At 39.5% G+C, this 26,753-nt stretch overlaps 1 protein-coding gene across 4 annotated transcripts in view; it reads left to right on the top strand.

Moving 5' to 3' along the window:
* Positions 1-26,753, top strand: part of LOC149199196 (S-adenosyl-L-methionine-dependent methyltransferases superfamily protein) — a 559,137-nt gene that overhangs the window by 359,838 nt on the left and 172,546 nt on the right. For 2 of the 4 annotated variants that reach the window (XM_089402334.1, XM_089402333.1), the window contains one exon: positions 23,030-23,150. The exons of the other annotated variants lie outside the window; for them this stretch is intronic. In XM_089402334.1, coding sequence (XP_089258460.1) covers positions 23,030-23,150 — 121 coding nt within the window. The remainder of the gene's footprint in view (positions 1-23,029; positions 23,151-26,753) is intronic. 4 annotated transcript variants of the gene reach the window in all.

Here is a 26,753-nt window from a genome sequence, read left to right as displayed (position 1 = left end):
ATCATCCGCCCACATTGCAGGCATTGAGAGCATGCAGACTGTTTAAGTTCTGGGCCATACCGGGCATGAGGGCCCAAGTAGACCTCTTGCAATGGCTGGTAGACAGATGGAACATACAGGACCAGTGTTTCATGATTGGTGGCCACTAGCTCGAAATCGAGCTAGAGGACATATATTTTTTGACTGGTTTGCCCAAGAGAGGCGAACAATTATCTCTTTTCGGGACTAGGCCAGGTGGCCAGTCTGTCGCTAGTCTCCGATTGGAGTTTTGCAATGATCAAACAAAGGACAAACGGATTGATATTAAAACTATCGACCATCCTGAACTTAAGGTTATTGCATTCACTATTACCAGGCTATGCGTGAGTGCAGCATTGCATGTGGCTACTGGATCCCAAATGCAGATAGCTTTAGACTGTTTTCGAGGCATCGTATTCAACTAGTGCGAGGCTGTGTTGGCAAATGTGAAAGGCCAACTAACTAGAGCAAAGAATGGACAACTGAAAAACTTTGGATACGATTTTATCATTGTTAGCTTTGCTCTAGAGAGGATCCCCATGTTAGCCCCGCAGCATATTCCTGTTGGTGCTAGTCTTCCTCGAGAGCCTAGGATAATGCATTGCATTTCTTTGATGGCCCGTCACCCTGATGAGGGCTCAGAGGTTGTTCGATTTCCGCCTAAGTATTTTCGTTGGTTGAACAACCAACTTTTTGTGATTCAGGATTTTCCATATGCCGGGATGGATTATTGCGGTGAGCCAGACATGACCCTTCCACCAGGAGAGCAATGGGATGATTAAAGTAAAAATCATTTTCAACACTTTCTAAGTTTTAATTAAATTTTTTTTTGTTTTAAATCGTCCAAAACTGACAATCAAAAGTTTTAAATGCAGATGTGGGTCCACGACAACCAGCCGCTCTCTAGCCTTATGAGAGGAGATACCCAACTGCAGCAGTACCGGCCCCACAGGACCAATCAGCAGAGATCCTGACTGACTTGGAGCATCATCTAGAGCGCTTGACAGTAGATATTCTAGAGACTGGCATAGATGATATTCCACTTAGGTTACAGAGATATGTGATTGGGGTCCCAGGACCTTTTAGGAGGTTCCTATGTAGGGTGGCCCGAGCAGTGGTTTCTTATCGTGATCATCACCAGGGATAGGATGATCGATTTTGTAGACTCACATGACATTTTTGTCCTTTTTGTATTATCATTTTTGCCGATCATAAGGTGTTTTTCAACCTATGATCGAAGACGATGTATATTTTGACACACTTCTTCTATGCTATGATATATCATTATTACCGGCTATCTCGTGTAACGTGTTATTGAATGTTTTTAAATTTACTGTTTTGATTATTGCAAATGTCTATTTATCATACGAGAAGCAACTGCATCTGCTAATGTATTTAAATGTCTTGGAATATGTTAATATTTAATGTAATCAAATTCACGTTCCAAGAGAGGAATTCTCAAAAATAATCTTAATAACACTGGATTTCTAATGGCATAAACCTTGTTAAGCTGTAATACAACGAGTTCAGAATCCAACCTAACAATCAAACTCCGAATCCCAAATGAGATGGATTCAGATAATAACTCAATCACTGCACTATACTCTGCAATGTTATTCGTTGTTTGACCGAGGCTTACCCCATGCATAGATACTAACTCATCAGAGGGTGAATAGATAACCCAAGCTGCGGAAGAAATGTTCCGTGTATTATGACAAGCACCATCAGCAAAACCAATGTATGTTTGAAGAGACGTCGACATCTGCAATATCAAGAGTAAAATCAAGATAAGCAGGAATAATGATAAGAGCACTCTCTAAACTAGGCACACTTTTCTAATCTAAAACACACCAGCTGTAAAGAAACTAATCTAACAAAAAATCTCCACCCAAAATTTAAGCATAATATCTCTTCAGATAAAGTCCATTTCTGGGTTTACCCAAAGAGACACCGTCAAAATCTATCAATTCATAAGCCCCTTTTGCCAGCTTTCGCTTAACAATATAAGGACCATGCCACATAGGTACAAATTTTCTAGCCCCTAGCTTATTGTTTGCTTGATCATATAGTAAAACTAGGTCTCCTTCTGAAAAATTACGAGGTGTAACATTTCGGTCATACTGAGCTTTTATTCGTTTCGCATGAGTCTCGTTTGCTATTGCAGCAGTGCGTCGATTCTCATCTAGCTGAGCTAAGTACAAAAAACGTTTCTACTCTTCAAAAGTAGCTGGGAGTAATTCTATGGCTAATTGTAATGACGGTTTCGCATTCAATAGGTAGCACTGCTTCCAAACCATAGACTAGTTGAAAAGGAGTGAAACCCGTTGATGTTTTTACTGAGGTCTGATATGCCCAAAGTGCTGAAAATAGCATGGTATGCCAATTTGACTTATGAATACCAATGATTTGTTAGATCATAGTGACTAAAACTTTATTGATAGCTTCAACCAGACCATTAGCCTGCGGGTAATATGGAGTAAAATTATCGTGGCGCAGGCCAAGTTGATCTGTCAGTTCAGTCATCATGATATTTCTAAAGTGACTTCCATGATCAGTGATAATAGCTTGAAGAACACCGAATCTAGCAATTACATGATTGAATACGAAAGTTGCAGGAGTCTTGCCGTCTATTGAAAATGTAAGCATCGCCTTGGTCCACTTAGTAAAATAATCTACCGCCAGGATAATATACGCTTGCCCCCCGGCCGAGTGAGGGTTACATGTAATAAAGTCAATACCCCACTTTGCGAAAGGACCAACAACAATTATAGGGTGGAGAGGAGCAGGTGGAGCACGCATTTTACGATCAAAGATTTGACAATTGTGGCATTTCCGATTGCATAGATACAATCTTTAAATAAGGATGGCCAGAAATACCCAGCGCACAATATCTTTTGGGCTGTGGCATACCGAGACATATGACCACCACATGCTCCAAAGTGACAGTCATTCAGAACCTTTTCAGCTTCTTCATGAGTTAGACAACGTCGGAAAACAGAATCCGTGCCATGACGATAGAGTGTATCACCAATAATATTGTATTGTTGGGATTGGAAACGTATTTTCCATCGCTGAGATCGTGAGATTTCAGGCCGAAAAGATTGGGTTTGGAGATAAACAATGATATCTCCATACCAAGGGTCAAAAGTACTGATAAGAAACAAGGATTCATCTGCAATGGGCTGCGTCGCCACAGTTTCAGTATCAGTATGCGGGAAATCACACATCAGTTCAGCAAAAACCAAAGATTTCTTTGCCTTAGATTTTTCAAATTCAAGTCAAATTCTTGTAGGAACGAACCACTCCTCTTAGGGTTCGTGGTTGGAAACCTTGAGTTAGGTACTGACCTTGAGGTTGATAACCCTGAGGCACGTACTGAAACTAGGGTTGACCTTGAGGTATGTATTGAAACTGGGGTTGACCTTGAGGTGTGTACTGAGGCTAGGGTTGACCTTGAGGTATGTACTGTCTTGAAGGTATGTACTGTCCTTGAGGTTGCCCCCCAGGCGATAACTGACTACCTTGAGGTTGCCCCCTAGGTGGTAACTGACTACCTTGGGGTTGCCCCCCAGGCAGTAATTGACTACCTTGAGGTTGTCCCCTAGGCGGTAACTGACTACCTTGAGGTTGAGGATTTGGAATACTACTAGACATCATAAGGATTTTTTCTGCGTTCAATGCTTGAGTTCCATTATTATTAGTTGATAACTCATGTTCAATTGGTTGAGGAGATGCTCCTGAAAAAGTACCAGTGAGTGATTGGTACCCCGAAGGAACAGAAGGACCTCCATATAAAAATGTTTCCGGTGTTTGGGAAAACATAGATGACTGTTTTGACATAATTGATGGAGGATAATAACCTCTTGTTGTTGGATGAAAAGGAATTCGAGGTGGTGAAAAACTAAGACCCGGGTTTTCCAAAAAATTTGTCAATGATACGTACCAAGCGTTACTCCTAAAAGGACTGTAGAATATTGATTCACACTCCCTAAGACTTAAAGCTAGTTGATTTTAGGGAAGAGTTACGTCTTCGTCTGGACTAACAAGTTCTTCAATAGAAATGAGGCCAGAAGGAAGATTTTGGGTAATGATATTTCCTACCCTGGGTAAACCAGGACCACTAGAAGTTGGAGAAACAAATTCTAAAGTTGGAGTAGTAGTAGGTTCAGTTTCAGGCTCAGAAATTTCAGGTTCTTCAACTAATTCACTGGAAGGAGAAATACTACCAATAACTTCGGAAAATTAAATTGGCTCTTGAATATACTTTGTTGTTTGTATTTGATAATCAGGATGAACAATTAAAGATGACTCTCCGGCTTCTGGTGATCCAACTCTACTGTCACTAGGTGATACAAGAGCTCGTAGCCCTTCAAGCTGACTTGGTGTGTACTCAGGAGGTTTCCCCTGAAGTCTACGAGATTGTCTCGGTAATTCAGCCACGATTAAATATTTAATTAATCACACGCAAACAAAGAAAATTTCAATAAAACCACCTAAAGTCTCTAAAGAAACAAACAACTGAATCACACGCCTAAAAAAATCTAAGAGTTCAAACCACACACAAACAGTAACTTCCTGTACTAAAAACACTAGTTGGTGATGAAATCCAACGTCATAGAAGTTTAATACAGAAAGGGCGGTTGGAACAGTTACCCCGACAACCTGCTTAATGAAACAGACTGGCACAAGTTTCTTCACAAAACCATCTCGAGTGAAGAGAACCCCCCAGAGAGTCCAAGTGAGTCTAGTTGACGTCTGCTTCCAGGTACAGTGAGACTCGTCCTTCACTGTCACCTTGGGAAATAATCTTAAGTTTATGGACACTAAGGTTACCAATAACAACAAATACAACTGGGGGAACAGAGTACGATCCGATCTATGCCCAAGGGCAGAGTAACAAAGCTCAATCCCCTTGAAGGCTCCTCGACATGATCAATCTGAGGTTTACCAACAAGTGACCCCAGGCTCCTCGACAATGGTTAATTCGAGGTTTACCGTTTATAATACGCGCAAATCTTCTATCTTTCCCAATGAAACAGACTTGATTGTCTCAAAGGTTCGGACATGATCTCGTGATTCACTCTTTTAAGAGAAGCTTCCCAGAATGTATCAATTACAATTGGATTTATTTCCTACTGCAATATGTAGCTACTTGTTTGTTTTAACTATCTTGGAGAGTTAATTACTCCCTACTCCATGATACTAGCCTAAGCTATATTGGTGATAAGAGCCCTAGAAATAGAAAAGATTACTAGATCAATTTTAATTAAGCGTTGCTTTTATGGGTTGTTCCTTAAGTCAATAGGTATGGAAATGAAACTCTGATGGTGTGAAGACTCGACTCCAAAAACACTAAAAAGATGCACCTAAAATGATAAGCAATTCGTTTTTCTTTCAACGAAATTCTAGCTAAAAGAGAGAGTTTGAGAATGCAATTATTTAAGAAACAATTCTTTCTTTCAACATGGAAATAAAAAGAAAATCTTTGTCTTTTTCAATAAGAACTCAAAACGAGACTACTAATTAATGCTCACAAAAAATCCCTTTCTCTTTTCAAAACTCGAAACTACAAAAAACAATTTGCTTCAAAAGAGATCTACAAGTTCTAAAAAACACTCAAAACTACAAAAACTAATCTTGAGATCTAAAAACTTTTAAAAACCTAAATTGAATAAAAAGCTTCAATTCTTTTTTAGGACGTTTTACTTAGTTGTTCAGTAAACTAAGGATTCATTTGTTCAAAATAACAAACCAATCAAAAACATCCAGATATGTTTTCTTTTGTAAAAATGAAATTCAAAACTTATAACAAAGCTTGTTCAAAGATTTGCAAGGAGAAAACTAAATCTATTTCTCAGAAAGGATAGATTTCACAACCAAGTCAGACTCATCAAGAAAATGAAAAGACACCTAGGTAATCTAAGGTTTCTCAAGCTTCTGATCTTTGAGTCACTACAGAGACCAAGTGAAAACCACTCCAGGCATGCAAAACTTCTAGAAAATCATGTAAAACAAAAATACCATTGGAACTCACTCACAAGAGATTTTTGACAAGAAGAATGCAGATCTGGGTAGACACTAAAAACCCTAAATGAAACCTAAACTTAACCCGAAGAAAATATTTTAGGTTTTTCAAAAAAAAATTACAGGGTCCGCAAACTTCCAGAAAAACCAGGTGCGGTCCTGCTCTGTTCACTAAAGGAAAAGTGCGGATATGCCGGCACTGTCTATAAAGAGAAAGTGCGGTCCCCTGAAAACTTCGAAAAAACAAAAAATAATCCAGATGCTAAAAGCTATCCAAGCCAACATACATCAATCAAAAACCAGAAATGAAAACAAGTTTCTCAAATCAAAGACAAAGAAAAACCAAAAACCAAATTTAGCTCTCCAGCGGAGTCACCAATTTGTTGGCTGGATAAATCGATCTTGCTGACAAGACCGATCTCCCTAGTATTAGAAGATAGTCTAGCAACAAACAAACAAACAAATCTATCTTTCTCTAGACATATGCGATTTATAAATAAATACTATAGAGGTGTTAAGACCCTACTTTAGATCCAACGCTTGTTCATAGTAGCCATCCTTCAATTTTTCGAAAGAGTTATCTTTGAGGACCTGCAATCACAAACAAGCAAACATTAAATAGCACCTGCATAACAAATATCATAAATCATGTCTTTTATGGTGATCAAGGAATCCATAAAATAAACCATGAACCAACAACTTATTGAGAAAAACAAACTTATTTGTATTAACTTTGAAGTAGAAGAACCTTACAACCTTTTCAACCTTGATGTTGAACAAGCTCTTCCTGGGGTTCGAAATAGGAATTTCCTTACTTTGACAAGCCTTGCACTCTTCCAAATGAGATCATAGAAGTATGTAATCTCTCCTCATAAAAACTCAACTAAGAAGACTAAGTTCCAACAACATTGCACCTCAAAAATATTCAGCTTCTAACCTTCCCAGTAACCAGCCCAATGCTTCATTTTATAGTGCAAGGGAGGAGGTTACAGGTCCACCTATGAAGGGATAGAATCCTCCTTTAAAGGGATAAGTTCCTCACATCAAGGGGTTAGCTCCTTAAGGTATGGGATGCATGAACCTTAAGAGAGCGAACTTGCCACCTCAAGGTTCCTTCCAGAAGCTTCTAGAAATGACTGAAAGTGAGATTTTAGAATATACTCATGCCTTTTTAACTTTCACAGGAGTCGGCACCCATAACACAGAGACAGAGTGGTCAGGTGCACAGGAGACATGACCAATAGGTACGGGACCACAGGTAATGCAAAGAGAAAGTGCGGAACCAGAGTTTTAGAGACTTTTGAGGGCTTTCTCTTATTTTCAATGTTCCACCAAGACTCCGGTGCGGGGAGACGCGGGTGCGGGGAGACGCATAGGGGGGACGTGTGGGAGTACCCTCAAATTTTAGCGAAATTTCAGGGGTGCGGGGAGTCGTCGAGGTGTATATATATATATATATATATATATATATATATATATATATAAAATTCAAGTTCATATTCATTGTTCACTGTTCAATAATGAAAGCATAAAAATATTAAATAGACAATTGAAATTTGAATCATTGATCCATACTCATCATTCATTTTGATACATACATCATTCATATGACATACTCAAGTGACAAGTCTCATTATTGAATTAATTATTATTCATACATACCATGAGATTCGAAAAACAAAAATAAAAATCAATAATAAAATATTCAAATACATTGATCGATATCATTCATCATTCAGTGGTTCATCATTCTACAATCTACATTGATTTAAAAACTAAATTCATCATCCATCATTCTAGAATCTAAATTGAAAGCAAAACATACTAGTATATTTTCAAAGTTTGAACACTAAATCTATATAACTCAAAGTTTCAAAGTTCAAACTCAAAAATAGTTAAGAGTGAAATGGAAATGACTTTGGGTTGAAATGAAATGAGCTTTTAACTTTAAGGTTTAGGCTTTTAAGTTTTAGTTATTTAGTTTTAATTTTAATTTTTTTTTAGACTTTTAAGTTTTAGTTATTTAGTTTTAAAAAAATAAAATTTAATGGTTTTGAGTTTTGAATTTTTGATTTTGAATTTTGAATTTTGAATTTTTAAGTCTTATTAGACAAATTTAAAGGGGGACGCACAGGCGCACCCTTTTTGGGAAGTCTAGACTCCCATACTGAAGGGGGACGCCCAGAAGCACCCTTTTTGGGGAGTCTTGGGGAGTCTAGACTCCCACACTGGGGAAACGCACCCCTTGCGTCTCCCCAAGACTCCCCAAAAAGGGTGCGTGGGAAACGCACCCCCAAGAGACTCCCCGTCTCGGGTGCATGGGGTGCGAGGGGTGCGCGCACCCGACCCTGGGGGACGCGTCCCCGTGGAACACTGCTTATTTTCAAGGCTTGATATGAGGAACTGAGGCTCAAGACTTGCAAAGGAGGAAAGTATGAGTGGTAATGGACTCACACAGATTGCAGAATGTCAAGGTGACAATTTTGAGTGCAACATAAATTGCCTTGCTGTGTCTCACAACCCAACTCGTCCACAGTTGGTCTTCCTTTATCCCATAGGGTCTACCCCCCCTTAGCCTCAGGAAACGGCTTAAACGGAGAGATCGGGGATCAGGGTGACAACCCCCAATTTGAACGTTGTCGCGCTGCCCAGGCAATCTGTGCGACAACATTTTTTGGCGTCGTTGCCGAGGACATTTTATTCTCGGTGTTTCAACAACATTTTTTCATCTTTCTTCTCATTTCTCATCTTTTCATTTGAACTGGCAACGACAACATTTTTTGGCGCCGTTGTCAGGTACAATTTTTTCTGTCCTTGGTTTATTCGACATTCATCATTCTTTCATCTTTCTCATCTCTCATTTGAGTTGGCAGAGTCAACATTTTTTAGCATCATTTGGATCTTTTCATCGCCTTATCTTTCGTCATATCAACAACTACTCTTTAGTTCATTTCTTGTTTGGGTGGCGACTCCATTCCATTTCTTTTATTTTTCCCAGACAAGAAGCCTCCCTCATATCTGCTTGTTTGTTGCTTTTTGGATCCTAGAATTAGATTCATTGTTCAAGTGGTGACTCCACTTCTTTCATCTTTTGATTTTCTTGAGCACATATCTCTTTCTATCATCCATTTGGTCCCTCATTATTCATCATGGATTATATGTTTACCCCATGTAATTTTACTGATGATTTCCATGATGTTCCGGAAGTGGCCATTTCTAAATTACCTTTGTTCTCAGGTGGTGATTCAGTGGCTGTTAGAAAGCATTTAAGTAAGTTTACTCGTATAATGATCATATATTGTAGACTTCCTCAATATAATCATGAAGATGTCAAAATGCGCCTTTTTGTCCTTTCTTTAGAGGGTGATGCTTTGAATTGGTTTAATAATTGTCTTGGTGAACCTCCGTCTGAACATATGTTTTGCAGTTAGCATTGTGAGCTCATATTTGGTTGAGCCTCACTGGATTGATGCCAAGAATCTTCTGAGATATCTTTGTGGCACAATTACTAATGGGTTAAGATACACTGTCGGAGATGTGAGACTACTTGGATATACTGATGCTGATTGGGCAGGCAGTGTGGTGGACCGTAAGAGCACTTTCGGGCGCTGTTTCACCTTGGGATCTGCTTCGATATCCTGGATGAGTAGGAAGCAGAAGTCGGTGGCTTTGAGCACTGCCGAAGCAAAATATATTGCTACTAGCATGGCCTCCTGTGAGGCAGTTTGGTTGCGAAAGCTCTTCAGTGAGCTGTTTGGATTTACATTGGATACCACTGTGATTCTCTGTAACAACCAGAGGTGGGATTCGATTATTGAGGAATCCCGTGTTCGTCGATTGCTCTAGCAGATAGACATCATCTGGGATATGGTAAGACGATGAGCAAGGAGGCTCCATCTCATTAAGATGATGTACAGGTCGATACACCTTGTCAAAGCCCCGAGGAAAGATCTAATCTGTGATTTTCCCAAACGACTTGGAGTCGTCAAGAAACCCTTGTACAAGGGTCCTGCATGTTGCATACATTGAGCTCTGGGAGCTTTGAGGGCTTGCGGTTCTTATTGGAGCAATGTACGACCACAGGGTGACTCACCCTCCCCTGGTGGTGCGCACTGGAACAAGATGACTCGCTCTCTTGTGGGACAAGATGATTCGCTCTCTTGTGGAATAGGATGATTCGCTCTCCTGTGTAGCAGGATTGATGTGTTCTCCTGTGAAGCCTGGATTGATGTGTTCTCCATGGCGATTGTAGCAGGATTGGTGTGTTCTCCTGTGAGGCCTGGATTGATGTGTTCTCCATGGCGATTGTAGCAGGATTGATGTGTTCTCCTGTGAGGCCTGGATTGATGTGTTCTCCATGGCGATTGTAGCAGGATTGATTTGTTCTCTTGTCAGGACAAGATTGATTAGTTCTCCTGTTGAGGCATCCTACCCATGCAGTCTAGGACTCATGGGAAGTACCTCTCATCTGATCAATGAGCAGGGAAATGAAGTTAGGGACCATAGTAGTACCAATGGACGCATCGTTGTATCTACCGTACTCCCTACGCTAGGATGACCTCCATTGATCTGGGATCAATGGTACTAGTCTGTGACCAGTGGTAGGAGTTGTACCATACTATGACGCTGACTTCGGGTCGGTTGAGACTGGTCAAGGACCAGTGGTACATACTCCGAGACTGACTTCGTGTCAATGTAGTACTGGTCTGGGACCAGTGAGAGTGGTACATACTATGACGCTGACTTCGGGTCGGTTGAGACTGGTCTGGGACTAGTGGTACACTCTCTGAGATTGCGATACTAGTCTGGGACCAGTGGTAGGAGTTGTACCATACTATGATGCTGACTTCGGGTCGGTTGAGACTAGTCTGGGACCAGTGAGAGTGGTACATACTATGATGCTGACTTCTAGTTGGTTGAGACTGGTCTGGGACCAGTGGTACATTCTCTGAGACTGTGATACTAGTCTGGGACTAGTGGTAGGAGTGGTACTTACTATGAAGCTGACTTTGGGTCGGCTGAGACTAGTTTGGGACCAGTGGTACATACTCTAAGACTGACTTTGAGTCAGTATGATATATCCTCGATCATTTCTTCTTCTTCATAATTCGGACAAAAGCAGAGCAGAGCAGAACAATGCAAGAACAGAGCAGAACAGACCAAAACAGTACCGATCAGTACAGGGCAGAACAAGACAAAGCAGAACAGGCAGAATAGAGCAGAGCAGGGAAAGGGTCAGGCTGTACAGGGCGGTGCATTTGAGGGATGAATAGTAATGACAGATAGACAGATTGCAGATGAAGTTCTCCCTGGTTGAGAGGGAGTGTTAAAATTGCCAACTAGGGCAAAACTTCATGTGGGTCATCTTATTCATGGCTGATAATATTTTTATTAGATTCCTCTCATCGAGAGGTGTAGGATTGATATAAAGACATCCGATTCCGATAAGTATTCATGGAGATATGAATTTATTTTGATTATGGAATTATTATCAAGCCAACCTACAACTCATGTAGGCTCAGAAGCCCAACAGTCGCATTTATTCAAATACCAACGTTGTGTATAAATATAAGAGGACTTTTCCTCATTTGCACTCGCTCTTCTCATCACATCTCTCTCTCTCTCTACTGTGCAGAAATGAGTCTCTTCTCTACTGCGCAGAAATGAGTCTCTCTCTCACACGTGAAGCCGGAAGCTGTTGAACCTGAAGCTGCAACTGCAGAAGCAAAGATTGACCTGTGTGGCCTAGAAGATCTCCTCTTTGGAACTGCGTTGTAGGTCCATCTGGATCTCCTCTGAAAGCCACAACTTTTGGTGGTGGAATGAAGTCAATTCGACGAACGGTTTGCAAGATATCGACTGCCCTAGTTTGAAGCTGTAAACTGCTGAAACTAAAGTTGTAACTACAGAAGAAAAGATTGACCTGCGTGGCCTAGAAGATCTCCTCTTTGGAACTGCGTTGTAGGTCCATCTGGATCTCCTCTGAAAGCTGCAACTTTTGGTGGTGGAATGAAGTCAATCTGACGAACGGTTTGCAAGATATTGACTGCCCTAGTTTGAAGCCGGAAACTACTGAAACTTAAACTGCAACTACAGAAGTAAAGATTGACTTGCATGGCCTAGAAGATCTCCTCATCTGAACTGCGTTGTAGGTTCATCTGAACCTCCTCTAGAAGTCACAACTTTTGGTGGTGGAATGAAGTCAATCCGACGGTTGGTTTGTGAAATATCGTCTGCCCTAGTTTGATAATGAAGCTGCTAATGTTGATGGTGCTGATCTAGGGTTTGCTACTGCTGATATGAATCATATTTATTGTACTATTTCTTTCTGCTGAATTATTGAAGATAAAAGAAGATTTGATCAAAGGGTTTCCCCACACATTGTGGGGTTTGTCCCTGGCTAGCCGCCACATCTTGTGTCTCTTGTCTTGGCTTGTTTTCTGTCGATCGTTTAATGTTCTATCTGCACTTTACTTTATGTACATGTGATTGTTAAATAAGAAAAAGAAGTACACTGTTATAAGCATAGAACATACCATAACTTAACAATAACACTAGGACTTGCCTAAGATCCTGGTGACAAAATTCATTCCGGCTTTGAGGTAAGGCTAAAGGAAAACTCTGCCGACCATCCGAGAATGGATCGAAGAGACAAAAAACCTCCCGAAATGTAAATCGTTTCCAGAAAAATAGGCTTACCTAGGCAATTACATACATGACACAGATCTGCTGAGATTATTTACATCACATATATGCAAAATGGGTTTACATTATAACATGATAATCAGGCTGATGATGATAGCTGGATGACACAGACACATCGATTAGGCGCTATCCCTTTTGCGAAAAAAGGGGGTGTACTGCTATGGGTCGTTGACACGTAGTGGTCAACAAACCTCTCATTCAAGATATCATGGCAGATATCATGCTAAAACAACATCTAAATGTGCATATCAGCAATAATCTTGAATATCAGCAATACATCTATGCAAATACATATCATAGGAGAAATATCACATTCTCAAAATAGAACACTTCATGCAGATATTTCAAAGCATGCCCGGTGGCAACTCTATGTGAGTGAAGCAACTCACTCATGAATTCATTATGCACATCATACATATACAGATGGATGTTCAAAACGGAACATCAATGCTTGAACCGTTGGATGCTATGTCAAGTTCAACAACATCTTGAACTTCAAATCAGAGTATCCAAGGATAATGTTTTCCAATAGCTTTGCAATATGGAATTTCTTTCCAAAAATTCCAGAAATCGATACATCATGCCATGATACATTATTTTGGGCTTCATAAGCCATCTCCCTCTGATTTAGATTATCAGAGGCTCATCACCTATCACAAGTAGATCATTAGGATATAAAACCAAAACCAAAACCATAATCAATATCAAAGCCATACCTTGGAACTCATCATCCTGACTTCATCAGATAACTGTCAAATCTAGACATATCTGGATTGCAATGCTCTAAGCATAATGCTAATATAATCATCCTTACATAACTCAATGTTGTACCATCAACAACAAAGTCAACTCATCAGAGTTTAGAAGCCAGATCATGACCATTATCAAAGTCATCATTATCATAGTATTAATACTTTCAACCAGGAGACAGGTGTAGCTCATATCAAATCATGACTTCATCATGCCAACAAGTCATGCATTATCAATCTGAACTTTATCAAGTCATTCTCATAAGCATAATATAAGTCATCCTGTCACTAGGTGTAAATGCATACGTCAAGGATGAGTCATGCAGGTTCCATTTTTCATGCCAAATCACAACTATCATTATTTCAACTGTTGTGCTAAGAATAAGGAGGCCAATAAGTCATCATGCCCACATAGTATCGATATCAGGGCAAATCAACAATTGTCAAATGAGATCACTAGACATCAGGTCAAGTCTAAATTATATCGAAGAGAGCACATCTCAATCTTCAATTCAAAGTTATTGTCAAGCATCATGACAAAACACTTTTTATATATACCAGTAATGCCAAATCATGCCAACCTCTTGTTGCTCAAATATAGTGACATATCTATCTGTATGTCTCGGTCACCTGCAAACACAAGCTCAGACTGCGTGTTCATGTTATGGCAAAAATTCAACCTTTTCCTGTTAGCAGATCTTCTTGTTATCTGCAATACATCTTTGGTCCTAATATCTTCTAGGTGACCATCTGATTTCAAGCACAATACTTCATTATATGATCAACAATTTAACTCAACAACTTCAAAGATTAGTCAATAGTGGCAGAATATGTCAGAGACATCATCATCTAGAGTTTAGACAGCTTCAGAAAGCTTTAGATGATGGTCAACAGTAGTCAAACTTATGGTCTCTCTCTTCTGGTTAGCATGGGAGTGACTTTAGTTGCATGGACGTTGTCTAGGCCTTAGCATGAGTGTGACCAGCGACGAGATCTCCTAGATCTGTGGCTGCAACCAAAGCAAAAACCCTGATTTTTTTATGAGCTTCTATTAATTTTAGGTATGTTCTATGCTAGAGCATTTATTTAAATTTTCATAATTAGCAATCACATCAGCATTAAAGTAAATTGCAAATAGAACATAAATATAAATCGCAGAAGACAAGCCAAGACAAGAAGACACAAGATGTGCCGCTAGCCAGGGACAAACCCCAATGTGGGGAAACCCTTGATCAATTCTTCTTTTATGTTCTTCAAAGTTCAACAGAGAGAGAAACAATACATCTACAACAGAAGTCAACATTTTGACTTATCTAGATCTGAGCATAGATCATCTTCTATAACGATGATACCTGAGATCCGTTGAAGACATTCTGCTTCAACTGATTCTCCAAGGTGACGGCTTCACCTATCCATTTCGTCCATTTACCACACCTTACCGTGTAGCACCATCTCATCTACTTTCATCATCATGCTGCCCATTATTCTGCATCTTCCATCGTTATGCAGCCCTATTCATCATCATGTTGCTCATGCCCATTATGTTGCATCATACATCATCAGCTGTCTCATCCATCAGCATGTAGTCTCATTGATGCTGCCTCATACATCAGCATCCAGTCTCATTGTCTGATCATGCTGACCTTAACCTATCTGAGGACGCAACCAATCCCTAGATCCAACCTTGATTGCGGTTGACTGCAGCTTCATTCCTTACTGCGGCTCTATTATGACTACGGCTTTGTTGTCCTGTGCGTATAAGTGTCATATGAACAACATATATGAACAACATATTAAATGTCACCATGATTGCGTATGAATCTTTCTGCCCTGCGTAAAGAACAGTGTATATAGGTAACCATGACTGCGTATGATTACAGCGTTTAGGGCCACATGGCTGTAGCATAATGTGACACCTTCACACTGCGTTTGGTAGCTATAGGTCTCCTTTTAACTACGGCTTCTTCTCTTCCATATGACAATGGAGCAGACTAGTGGATCACGCTGACTGTGACTGCGTGTAAGGTTGCTAGGACAGCAGATAAGTTAATGGTTGTTTGGACAACGGATTGGTTGTGGCTCCTTCATGCATGCCTACAGTAATCTCACCTGACTGCGGCCTTCTTTTTATTACTGCGGCCACCATCTATGCTTGCAGGATTATGACTGCGGGTCTTTCTACTACAACTACTCTTGACTGCGTTTAGAACATCTGCAGCTAGGGCATCCAATGCATTCTTTTGTGTCTTCTCCTTCTCCAAAAACCCAAGATGTGGAGAGGAGGAGATCCCATGAAGAATGTGTGTATAAATGACTTCAAGTCCACACTTATTTATACTAAAAACGTAGATGATGAATAGACACCTCTATTGGGCTTCTGAGCCTACGTAAGATGCTGGCTGACTTAACAATTCGTCCATAACATAAATAAATTCATAACTTCATAAATATTTATCGGAATCGGATGATCTTTAGATCAATCCTACAGCTCTTGATGAGAGGGATCCAATAAAAATATTAGCTGCCATAAATAAGATGACCCACATGGAGTTTGGCCCTAGTTGCCAATTTTAACAGCTTCAGATCTAGGACCCTGTTGCAGATAAATATTGTTAGGTGCACTTCAATCATATTCAGCAATATAGAATAAGGATAAGAATCTTGAGAAGCGATTCTCCCTCCGACTGGGGATCTGCATCATTCATCTTCATTCATGTAGGCAACCTATCTCGATTGTGTCATGCAACAACAAATATGTTAGATCATAAACATATGGCTATAAGCATCATGGCATTAATCTTTCATCAAAGGCTAGACTCAAAGCAGCAAATAGAAGCAACATCATATCTCAAAGATTATAAACACAATAGCATTTTCTGTCAAGTCACTCGATCAAGTTACTACATCCAGCTTAATCATATGCTATCAAGACAAAACCATAGGTATTAAGAGATCTAGAATATCAATCTTACACTTATACTTCTCATATCAAAGTTATCGTGCTCTTCATGACCAATGAGATCAAATTAGGTCAAACAACAAGAGTGTCAATCGCTCTTTCCATATGCTTTCATCATGCTTATCGCAAGAATTACCAGCGGAATCATGTATAGGAGTCAATGAACTATCCTTTTATGCCTCATATCATTTTCTAGAGCCAAGGTGCTAGCCTTCTTTAGGATCAAGATATCCAGCAAATAGATCATAGATGTTAACTGAACATCAAGTGTGTCAATGTATCAACATTAGATAGCTTCATTGAATTCAATAAGATCAAAGTGTTCAACACCAAGTGCATCTTTTCATCATAGGAAACATAGATCCAAGTCACTTTCATATACATGTATGAGCCAATAAAGAAAGAGGCATTCTCATCCAACCTTAGGGCTTACCAAGTCAATAGCTGAAACACAACATACCATGCATACCTTGTAGTATTTAAATACCAGAGCATCTGCTCATTAGTCATAGGTTGCTTGAAGTACTTTGTCATCTTTTCATCAAGTACCTCTTTACCTCTTTCCAGATCTGCATCTCAAAAGGATCCTCAAGAAGGACCTACTCATCACATCTCATCATGGAGGTTAGAAACATCCATATACTCAAATACATATGTAACAATAAACATAATCATCAAATCTATAAGTAAGAAGCATCATAAGTCAAGAAATACTTATCTTCAATGAGAGGTGATCCTCTCCCTCTTGAATCAATCTTCAAGAGCCATCAATGTCCATGGTCCATATACCAATGTTGTCTTCAAGTATCCAACCAGATCTGCTAAGGATTATCCCATCTGGAACTTCATCAAATCTTCCATGAGTGCTTGAGCATCTTCACATAGACCATGTTGGAGTTTCATACATCAAATCTCAAGACTTTGCCATAGACCAAGATTTTCTCTCCAACCCTAACCTCATATAATACATCAAACCCTAATCATCAAGATGCCTAGGGTTTTCTTCAAACCCTACAATTCTTATAGGTCTCCACCATCCTCTTCTTGCTTCCATCAATGGTGTCATCATCGGGGTGATCTCCATGGCTTTTCTTCAGCCTAGCTCTGATACCATGTTAATTTTCCTTAAGGCAACATTGTTCTTTACTATGATAGTTGCATTTCACCATTAATACTTTAAGTTCACCCCATATCATCATTTCATTATTCAGATCTACACTATTATACATCAACATGTGCAATAACATAGAAAGAAACAACATCGCCATCATCGTCAATGCAACGGAATATAAAAGGAACAGTAGAAGAAAGCATGCACACATATAGAGACACCAGGATTGGTCTGCGACCAGGGCAAAACCCACTATGGGGAAAACCCTTGCAAATCTTCTTCTTCTTCTTAGATCGTCATAAAAAGTTACAACAGTGAGTACAACGAGCCCAATACATATGATCAACAACAAGTAACAATAAGCCAGATCTACAGATCTGTCATAACAGCAGAGAAACTCAGATCCACCGATCTGCAGCAGAGAAACCCAAATCCACAGATCACTGATGTCGAGATGCCAAAACCCCAGATCTGAACTAGGTCGCTCTCATCAGTACTGTCTATGAGCGACTGAAAACCTCAAAGTCGCACTCACGAAGACATTATTCAAGCAACTATAACAACAAAGTCGCTCCGAGGAGGTCTCTGTGCCTGCAATTATGGCTCTGAACAGAGAAGAACCAAAGTCGCTCTTGTCGAGCTGTCCGAGCGACCAGCAAGTCAAAGTCACACCCTCATAGTGCTATCTGAGAGACTGAACTGACAAAGTCACTACCTGGGCTACCTGAAGCCAGCAACCGAGGACTGGAACCTCTTGATCTATCTCTAAACCCAAAGTTGCTCCCTCTGAACTACCTCCCAGCGACCAGAGAGCCAAAATCCCTCTGTTACCCACTATCTGTCTGTGACTGAGGACGAAAAACCTCAAATTTGTGCCAGCGACCGAGATCCAGAATACCCTAAGCCAAAGTGAACCTTTCGCCTATGATCTTTAACCCAATGAGTACTTCCGCCGATGAACCTATGCGAGCCAAAAAAAAGTAGAAGAATAGAAAACATAACTTGAGTGTGTGTCCAAATGAGTTTGAGGTCACTTCCTTTTATAGGTTGTCTTGAGGGTTTACTTGGGGTTAAGAATGACCCAAGCAGTTACCCAAGTGGTTAGGGCCAACCCATTCCATAATACATGTGTTAATAAAATAATTCATAACTCAACTTCTGCTTGACCAAATTGGGTGATCTTTAGGTCGATTTTGGTCCTCTCGAAAAAATGAATCTAATGCAATCATTATCTCAGTCATTTGAGCTGTCCAAGGTGGAATTTTACTGCAGTTTCCAAAATTAACATGAAGAAGGTATTAGAACTATGCTCCTTGATCAAGTTCTATCGAAGTTCTTATGGGGTGAAGCAGCGATCACTGTCGTGTATGTTCAAAATACAAGCCCTCATAAGAGTCTTGATAATACTACACCCGAAGAAAGAATTCGAGTGTGGATCATTTCCGCATATTTGGAAGTCCAACGTATGTCCATGTTCCGAAGGACAAGCGAAAGAAGTTGGACTCGACAAGCATCAAGGGAATATTCGTTGGTTATAGTCTTTAGTCAAAAGCTTATAGAATCTACATAAAGGAGGAAAGATACATTGAATTAAGTAGGGATGTCATATTTGATGAAAATAAAGCTTACAAGAAATCAAAGGATATTCCTATTGATTCTGATGACAAAGAAGTTCTTGTATTTGAAGAAGATGAAGTTCATGAGAACTCTACTCCAAATGATGAAGAAGAAGGACCAAGTGAGCCTATTCAATTGGTGGTTATCCCAACCACAAGGAAAAGGCCATATTGGTTGAGAGCTACATTAGAAGATGTTGAAGGACATGAAGCTGTGAAAGGGTCCTCTAGGGAAAGTAAGAAACTGAAAAGGTATTCTAGTTATGCTGCATATATGACAAAGTTGATTGAAGCCAAGCCATCTACATTTCAGGAAGTTGAGCATGAAGAGGTTTGGAAGAAAGCTATGCAGGAAGAATATCAATCCATCATGAAGAATGGGGTTTGGGAAATCGTTCCTAGACCTAGTGACAAATCGGTTGTCACATCGAAGTGGATTTATAAGATCAAACATGTTGTTGATGGAAGTATAGACAAGTACAAGGTAAGGTTTATTACGAGGGATATCTCTCAAAAGGAAGGCATTAACTAGGAAGAAACATTTGCACCTATTGCTAGGTACACTACCATTAGATCCATTAGATCATTGGTTTCACTAGCTACTATAATGGGTGGAATATCCATCAAATGGATGTTAAGACTGCATTTCTGAATGGGACCATTGATGAGGAAGTGTACATCGAACAACCTGAAGGATTTGAAGTGAATAGCAAGGACTCTCATGTTTGCAGACTCAAGAAGGCTCTATATGGCTTGAAGCAAGCACCAAGGTCATGGTATGCAAGAATGGATGTATATCTTCTCAGGATTGGGTTTGTGAAGAGTACTGTTGATTTGAATCTATATGTCAAGGTCATGAATAATGAGCTAGTCATTATTCTATTATATGTGGATGATCTATTCATCACTGGCATAGAACGAAGAATTCAAGAATGGAAGAAGATGTTGGCAGTAGAATTTGAGATGAGGGATCTAGGATTGATGCACTACTACCTAGGTCTAGAAGTATGGCAGAGACCTGGGGAGATATATTTGGGGCAAGGAAAGTACATCATCAAGTTATTGCAAAAATTTGGGATGATGGAATCCAAGCCGATGGTTACTCCTATGGTCACCAATCTCAAGAAGTTGAGAAGCTCCAACTCGAGTCTCGTGGATCCCACCTTATATCGACAATTGGTGGGTTCCCTGATGTATCTGGTAAATACTAGGCTAGATATATGTTTTGTAGTGAACATTCTTAGTCAATTTCAGTTGGAGCCTTGTTATGATCATTGGATAGCTGCCAACATATATTGAGGTATCTTCGTGGCACTATACATCACTACCTAAAGTATGATAGTAAGGAAGTCAAGCTGATTGGCTTCACAGACTCTTATTGGGGTGGCAATGAGACCGATGGAAGGAGCACTACCATAGGATGCTTTAGTCTGGGAGCTATTATGATCTCATGGATGAGTAGGAAGCAAGATCTCGTTGCATTGAGTAGTGCCGAGGCAGAATATGTGGCTGCATGTGAAATAGGAAAAGAAGTTGTTTGGTTAAGGAAGCTTCTGACAGTAATGTTCGAAAAGTCTCTAGGTCCTACTGTGATTAACTGTGATAATCAAAGTTGTATCAAGATGTCTGGAGATCCCGTGTTTCATTCGAGGACAAAACATATCAATAATAAGTTCCACTTTATTAGGAACTTGGTGCAGGATGGGATCGTGAAGCTAGAATATGTTCTGATAGACAAACAAGTAGTAGACATTCTGACAAAGGCTCTTCCTAATAAGAAGTTTGAATATCTAAGGAACCTGCTAGGTTTGGTAGATATTGGTGATTGTATTGATGATAAAGGAATGGAAGAGATTTGTTGAGGCTTTGTGAGTGAAGCATTGCCTGGGGAGACATTAGGCCGACACTATGTGTTGATGTCAGGAATCCCGAAATTGGAAAGGTGGTGTTGTTTATTGAGCTCGGTTTTTGGATACACACTTGTATGTTTGGGTTGGTGGTTAGCAAGTAAGCTTGATGGTACCTAGAGGGGTTGAAATCTTGAGTCCACCTTAGTCCCACCTGGATAGATTGCCCTGGTTAGGAATCTAGTCCATGGCATTGCAGTGCCTAAATTGTTGAGTCACTGGTTGGATAGATTGCCTTAGTCAGGAATCAAGTCCATGGCATTGCGGTGCCTAAAGGTTCTTCATGCTTTCATATAGTTTGAGATCTTCCATTGTATTTGTACATTATGAATACCTCCCTAGTTAAGAGGGAGTGTTGGAAAAAGTAACTATGTTTAGTCTTCAATAATGTACTTGAGTCATTATGTAATGTACATGTCAAAAGAATAAAGAAAAGACTTTTTATTATTGTAACAATGACTTATTAAAGCATGGGTTTCATGCTTGGGTCATCATTATATTAGTCAAAGTCCCCATTGTGGACTCCTAGGATTAATATTCAGTTTATAGAGTCATTGTATATTCAAAAAGACCCTTATTGGGCTTTCGGATCATGTAAAAAGGTTTTGTATCAAGCAAAATATGAATTATGTGTCCTCCACATCATGTTGGCCTAAGGAAGATCAAGTCGGCCTAGAGACCCTCATTCGACCCACAAGAAGGCTATATAAAGAAGGAATTCGAAGTCATTTGGAAGCATCACTCTCACAAGAAATTTGATATCTTCTGGGAAGTGTTGGGGATGTGAAGTCTGCTGCCGGAAGGAGGAAAGAAGTGTGAGTTTGGGGGTCTCTAGAGAAGAGGAAAATCGAAGTTTTGGTACCTCTCTCTCTCTGTTTCGTGGTCTGGTTTAGGAGATCGAAGTCTCCTAAGGTTTTGCTACTGTCGGAAGTTGCATGCTACTAGGATCTGCTGCATAGTCGAAGTTGCTAGAAAGAGGTCGAAGATCTTAGAGGCTGACATGGTGTGGAGGGAAAGTCTGGTCTTGGTCTAGGGTGAAGAGTCTCAAAGAATACTATTGAAAGGAAGAATTACTTTGACTGGGTTTTCCCCTCGAGGGGGGTTTTGCCTTGGCATGTGCCTATATCTTGTGTCTCTTGTTTTGTGATCTTCATGTATGTATAATTGCTTGATGAAAGATAAGATAATAAAGAAGTAAAAGAAGCCAACACACTCACAAGTAATTATCAAGATCAAAGAATCAAACCCTAATATAATATATTTTATTTTCCAATGCGATTGCATAATAAATAAAGTACCTTTTGATCAGAAGCCCACCTTCCAACATGTGCTCTTGACAAATGGGCAAGGAAACATATGACTGACGCAAATGGCGGAGATATGAATGGCATGTCACATCGGCTACAAAGTGGCTCTCAGGGGTAGCTGGTTGTCAGTTGGAAGAGATGAATAAGAGAAAAGCTTCTCCTAGGGGTCACCCACTTTTGGTGGGTAACAGGGTCCAAGTATCAAAAAAATAGTTATTGTGTTTCTAATGTTTGTTTACTCAAATGTTATCTTTTCACGTGATGATTGATCTTCATTCTCCCTCTTATTATTTGTGACATACCAAAATATGATTAGGCTTTCCACCCCTCTTGCTTTTGTTTTGTTCATCATTTAAAAATAATTTATCTAATGTGGGAAATGGATGAAACAACAAAATTATAATTATTTTATGAAATGAAAAAGAAAACCTTTGAATAAGATAGTTTAAATATTGATGAATTCTATCTTCAACCCTAAGTAGAATTGATGTTTATCTAATGAAATGATAACTTGGTAACATATAGCTTTTTTATTTGTTGCTTTTTTCAATGTTTAAATATTGATGTATTCTATCTTCAAGCCAAAGTAGAATTGATGTTTCTCTAATGAAATGATAACTTGGTAACATCTAGCTTTTCCAATCGTTGCTTTTGGACAAAAGCAATATCCATATGGACGTCCACTGGTGATGCTGATCATGTATGGATTGTTGGTTCTTACTTTCACTATGCCAACGGTTTTGAACCACCCCAGGTAACTTCCACCATCTTACAATCCCCTTATGATTTTTTTTGGGGGAAAATATATTTGTTTAGTTTTATTATTGCATCTTTTAGTTCATGTTGGGTTATTCAATATTTACAATATTAATTATAGAGGGTGTAGATAATTCAAAAGAGGCTTGTTAATTGGTTCTAGTTGTGCCTAAGTGGTTTTGTCACGAAGTGCCATCCTCCCCACTTAGATTATATTCCCCTCAATGGCATGACAAAGCTTCAAGTTTCTACAAAATATAATTTGCCTTGGGTAAAAACCTATGGAAAGAGAGGGTAAGTGCCTACTGGGTCTCCTTGAGAAATGCATTATGTGAGAAAAAGGAACTCAAGGAAGACTAAAATGGAAAAAAAAGACAATGGATTTCTTATATTTATTAAAATGCATGGACACACAAATGAACACATGTATATGAATTTCTCAATGTGACAATTAGAAAACTTGGTCCTTTATATAGAAATGTTTTAGAATCAGTGGCTTTATTATTCTATGATGGTGAATGCAAAAGGACTAGAAAAGTAATTAGAACTTGCTATACATCAAGTAATCTTTTGTTGTTAAACAAAATAAATGTTGTTACTTGTAATATTTTTCATTTTATTGGATTAAAAGAACTTTTATATTAAACACCAAACAAAGTTACATAAGTTGCCCTCTCTGAGGTCTAAGAAGATGATATATTCATCCTAATATCTTGCTCATGCGTTTTATCTTAGAAAATCACATCCATTTTCCACTAATTGTCAATGTCTCTTTCATACCTAACACATAGGATGGAGTGGCCTTCAAATATTGTTTCAATTTGTAGGATTTCATTGAATATTTTTCTCTAATATTTGGTTCTTGTTACAGCAAAATCTCACACTTTTCGAGATAAAGTCCAAAAGCTCAAGTGCACCTCAAATGGGGCCATTGTCACCTCACCAGCCCTCCTCGCTTTTGGGCAACTCTCCTCCGACTCAAGGGGGGTTCTCCCTAGAATAGGATTGCTAGGGTTTGATAGTTGCGAAATTCAAGATCAAAGGTTCTTATGGCTCAATATAAAGGTTTAGCTCAACCAACAGAGGCTCAAATAGGTTCCCAAATATATATGATCAAGGGATTACTAGATGGTCTTTGAGAGGAAACCCTAGCAAAACAATTTTAAGAATTGTAAGAAAAATGGGTGATGAAGTATACAGGATCAATGCCTTAGCATGCCAATATATGTTTTTGGGCATATGCAGTGAAGGAGCAAACAATTGGAAAGAAATGGAGATGCATTCAAGATCAGGGAACTGAGGGAGATAAACTTGTGTCCCTTAGACCTCCAACCCTAGCATTATTGTTAAATTTTATGCTTAACATGTTCTTGCTTAGGTCAGTCACTTCTTTACCCCATTATTGATTCCACTATTGTATTTCAATTCGTATTAGCCATAAACTTATAACAATAATTGATGAAAGAACATCTAATGAAAATGCAGAAGACAAGCCAAGACAAGAGAACACAAGGATTGGCTCAAGCCAAGGAAAAACCCCAAGATGGGGAAAACCCTTTGTCAATTCTTCTTTCATTAATATCAAATGATCAGCAGAGAGAGAGAGTACAATGAAGATTAAGATCTACTATCTTTTGTGCATCAATAAGACTGGTTAGGGTACTTCAATAGCCCTAAACTAATATTCAAAACACGATGAATATTCCTCCCACTGGTCTGCTCCCTTGTAGTCCACTTATGGATGACCATTCATTGATCTAGGGTTTGAGATTCCTTCTCAATGCACCCTACAGCAACCTTTTACCAACAGCTGGATGAAGTAGCCCCAGAACTAAAGAAGAAGCCTTTGATCGATTGTGTTGTACCCTTTTGTGACTGCGGCTTGAAGGGAGGAGCCTTCCAAGGCCTTACGAATCTTCAAACAAGTGATCCAACCTGCTAGTAGATGATCCCTTCCTGCGGCCTGAACATAAACATAGAGGATACAAATACAAGCATCGAAGACCTTACCTCTTCTCTGAATTGCGGCCTGAGATAGTAAGAATGCCCAGCCCCAAACAGTGTTCAAACAACCACTACAGCCCTTAGACAATTGCGGCCTCTCTCCCATAGGAAAACTGAACCCAAACATAGATTATCCTTACACAAACATGGCTCCTGCTCTTGTACGCCCAAACCTCAGACCCGCACTCCATTTCAGAAGAATTTTCGCTTCTTTTGATGTCCCAAATGAGGTTGGAAGCACCTCTATATATACAATTTGATGGGTGTCAAGAGACGTGACCATTGGACTTGATGAGCCGACATAGAGGTGAGGTCGAATTTATATGTGAGAGAATATAAATTCAAAAACCCACTTCCGCTGGTCCTCTCGAAGAGAGGAATTCAATGTTGCAATAATCTTCCCCATAGGAGCTGTCCAAAGTGGAATTTGGCCCTAGCTGCCAATTTTAACGATTATGCAATCTTCAAAGATGGTATAAGGGAGCAAATTTAACCAATTCATCTCAAAAACAACTTGATGAAAGGTTCAAATAGGCTTGGAGCAGATCTAGCTTCAAGGACTAGGGAAAACTAACTAGTGTACCCTAGATGCTTGGACTATGTACCTCCTAGGACCACTCCAAGTTAGTTCACAACTTCAATTGTGAACTGACTTTCGTTAATCAAATGAGTCCAAGAAGGCTTTTGCCATATCGTCGTTGCATAAGCTATTGTGAAAATTCTATCACTGCAACAACTGATTTATTTTACGTACTTATTTTCCAATAAGTTATTTATGAAAATCCTTCAGTAAACATTAAAATAAACTATGTTGTGGTTATCACATCATAATATAGAAACAAACACATGCACAAGAATCAAGACATCGACACAGATATTTTGGACAACAGTCCCCGGAAAAACCCAATGTGGGAAAAACAATGCAACAAAGGAGGATTTTATTATTCAGCAATTCTTCAGTACAACTGGGTGCCAAACTGGCTTACCCAATAGAGAGAAAATTCTCTAGCACTTCTCCCAGTCTCAGCATCAAGCTAGCTGACCTCTGTGTAGCTCCCATACCCTCTGCGTCAGCTCCTGCCTCTCTGCATCAGCATTGGGCCTCTCTGCGTCACCCACGCAGGCCCTCCAGTGATTGCGCAGTCTGTTGCCTCTGCGTTTGCCTGCGAAGCTCTGTGTCTACCTCTTCAACCTCTACATTGGTCTTCTAGTGCTGTTCCCGACTCTTTGTTCCGTACTTGCTGCCTCCTGCTGCTCTCTATACCACTGGTTCAAATTTCTCAGCTAACCTCGCTCCATAAATCGAACTGACTGGTCTCCCTCAGTGGATTTTCCAAATGACCCTCAAGCCTCTTCTGATACTTTTCTTGTTGGTCCTTTAACGGCTGAGATTAAATCTCTAATCAACGGTTAAGATTAGATTTGGCTTGATCGATGACTTTTGGAACCTTCTAACCCAGTTTTGTATTAATACCCATTAATATTTTACTTTTCCTAAGTTTAGACTTAGGAACCCCATTAAAAATATTAATTATTTTAATATCTCTCCAACTGAGTGGAATCTTCCCAAACCATTTCTGGGTCTTGGAGATGTCAT

The sequence above is a fragment of the Pinus tabuliformis genome, chromosome 2_1 (assembly GCF_031772625.1).
Source record: "Pinus tabuliformis cultivar Carrire ecotype Pingquan chromosome 2_1, CPIR1, whole genome shotgun sequence".
NCBI classification, from domain to species: Eukaryota; Viridiplantae; Streptophyta; class Pinopsida; order Pinales; family Pinaceae; genus Pinus; species Pinus tabuliformis.
This window is presented reverse-complemented; position numbering and strand designations above follow the sequence as displayed.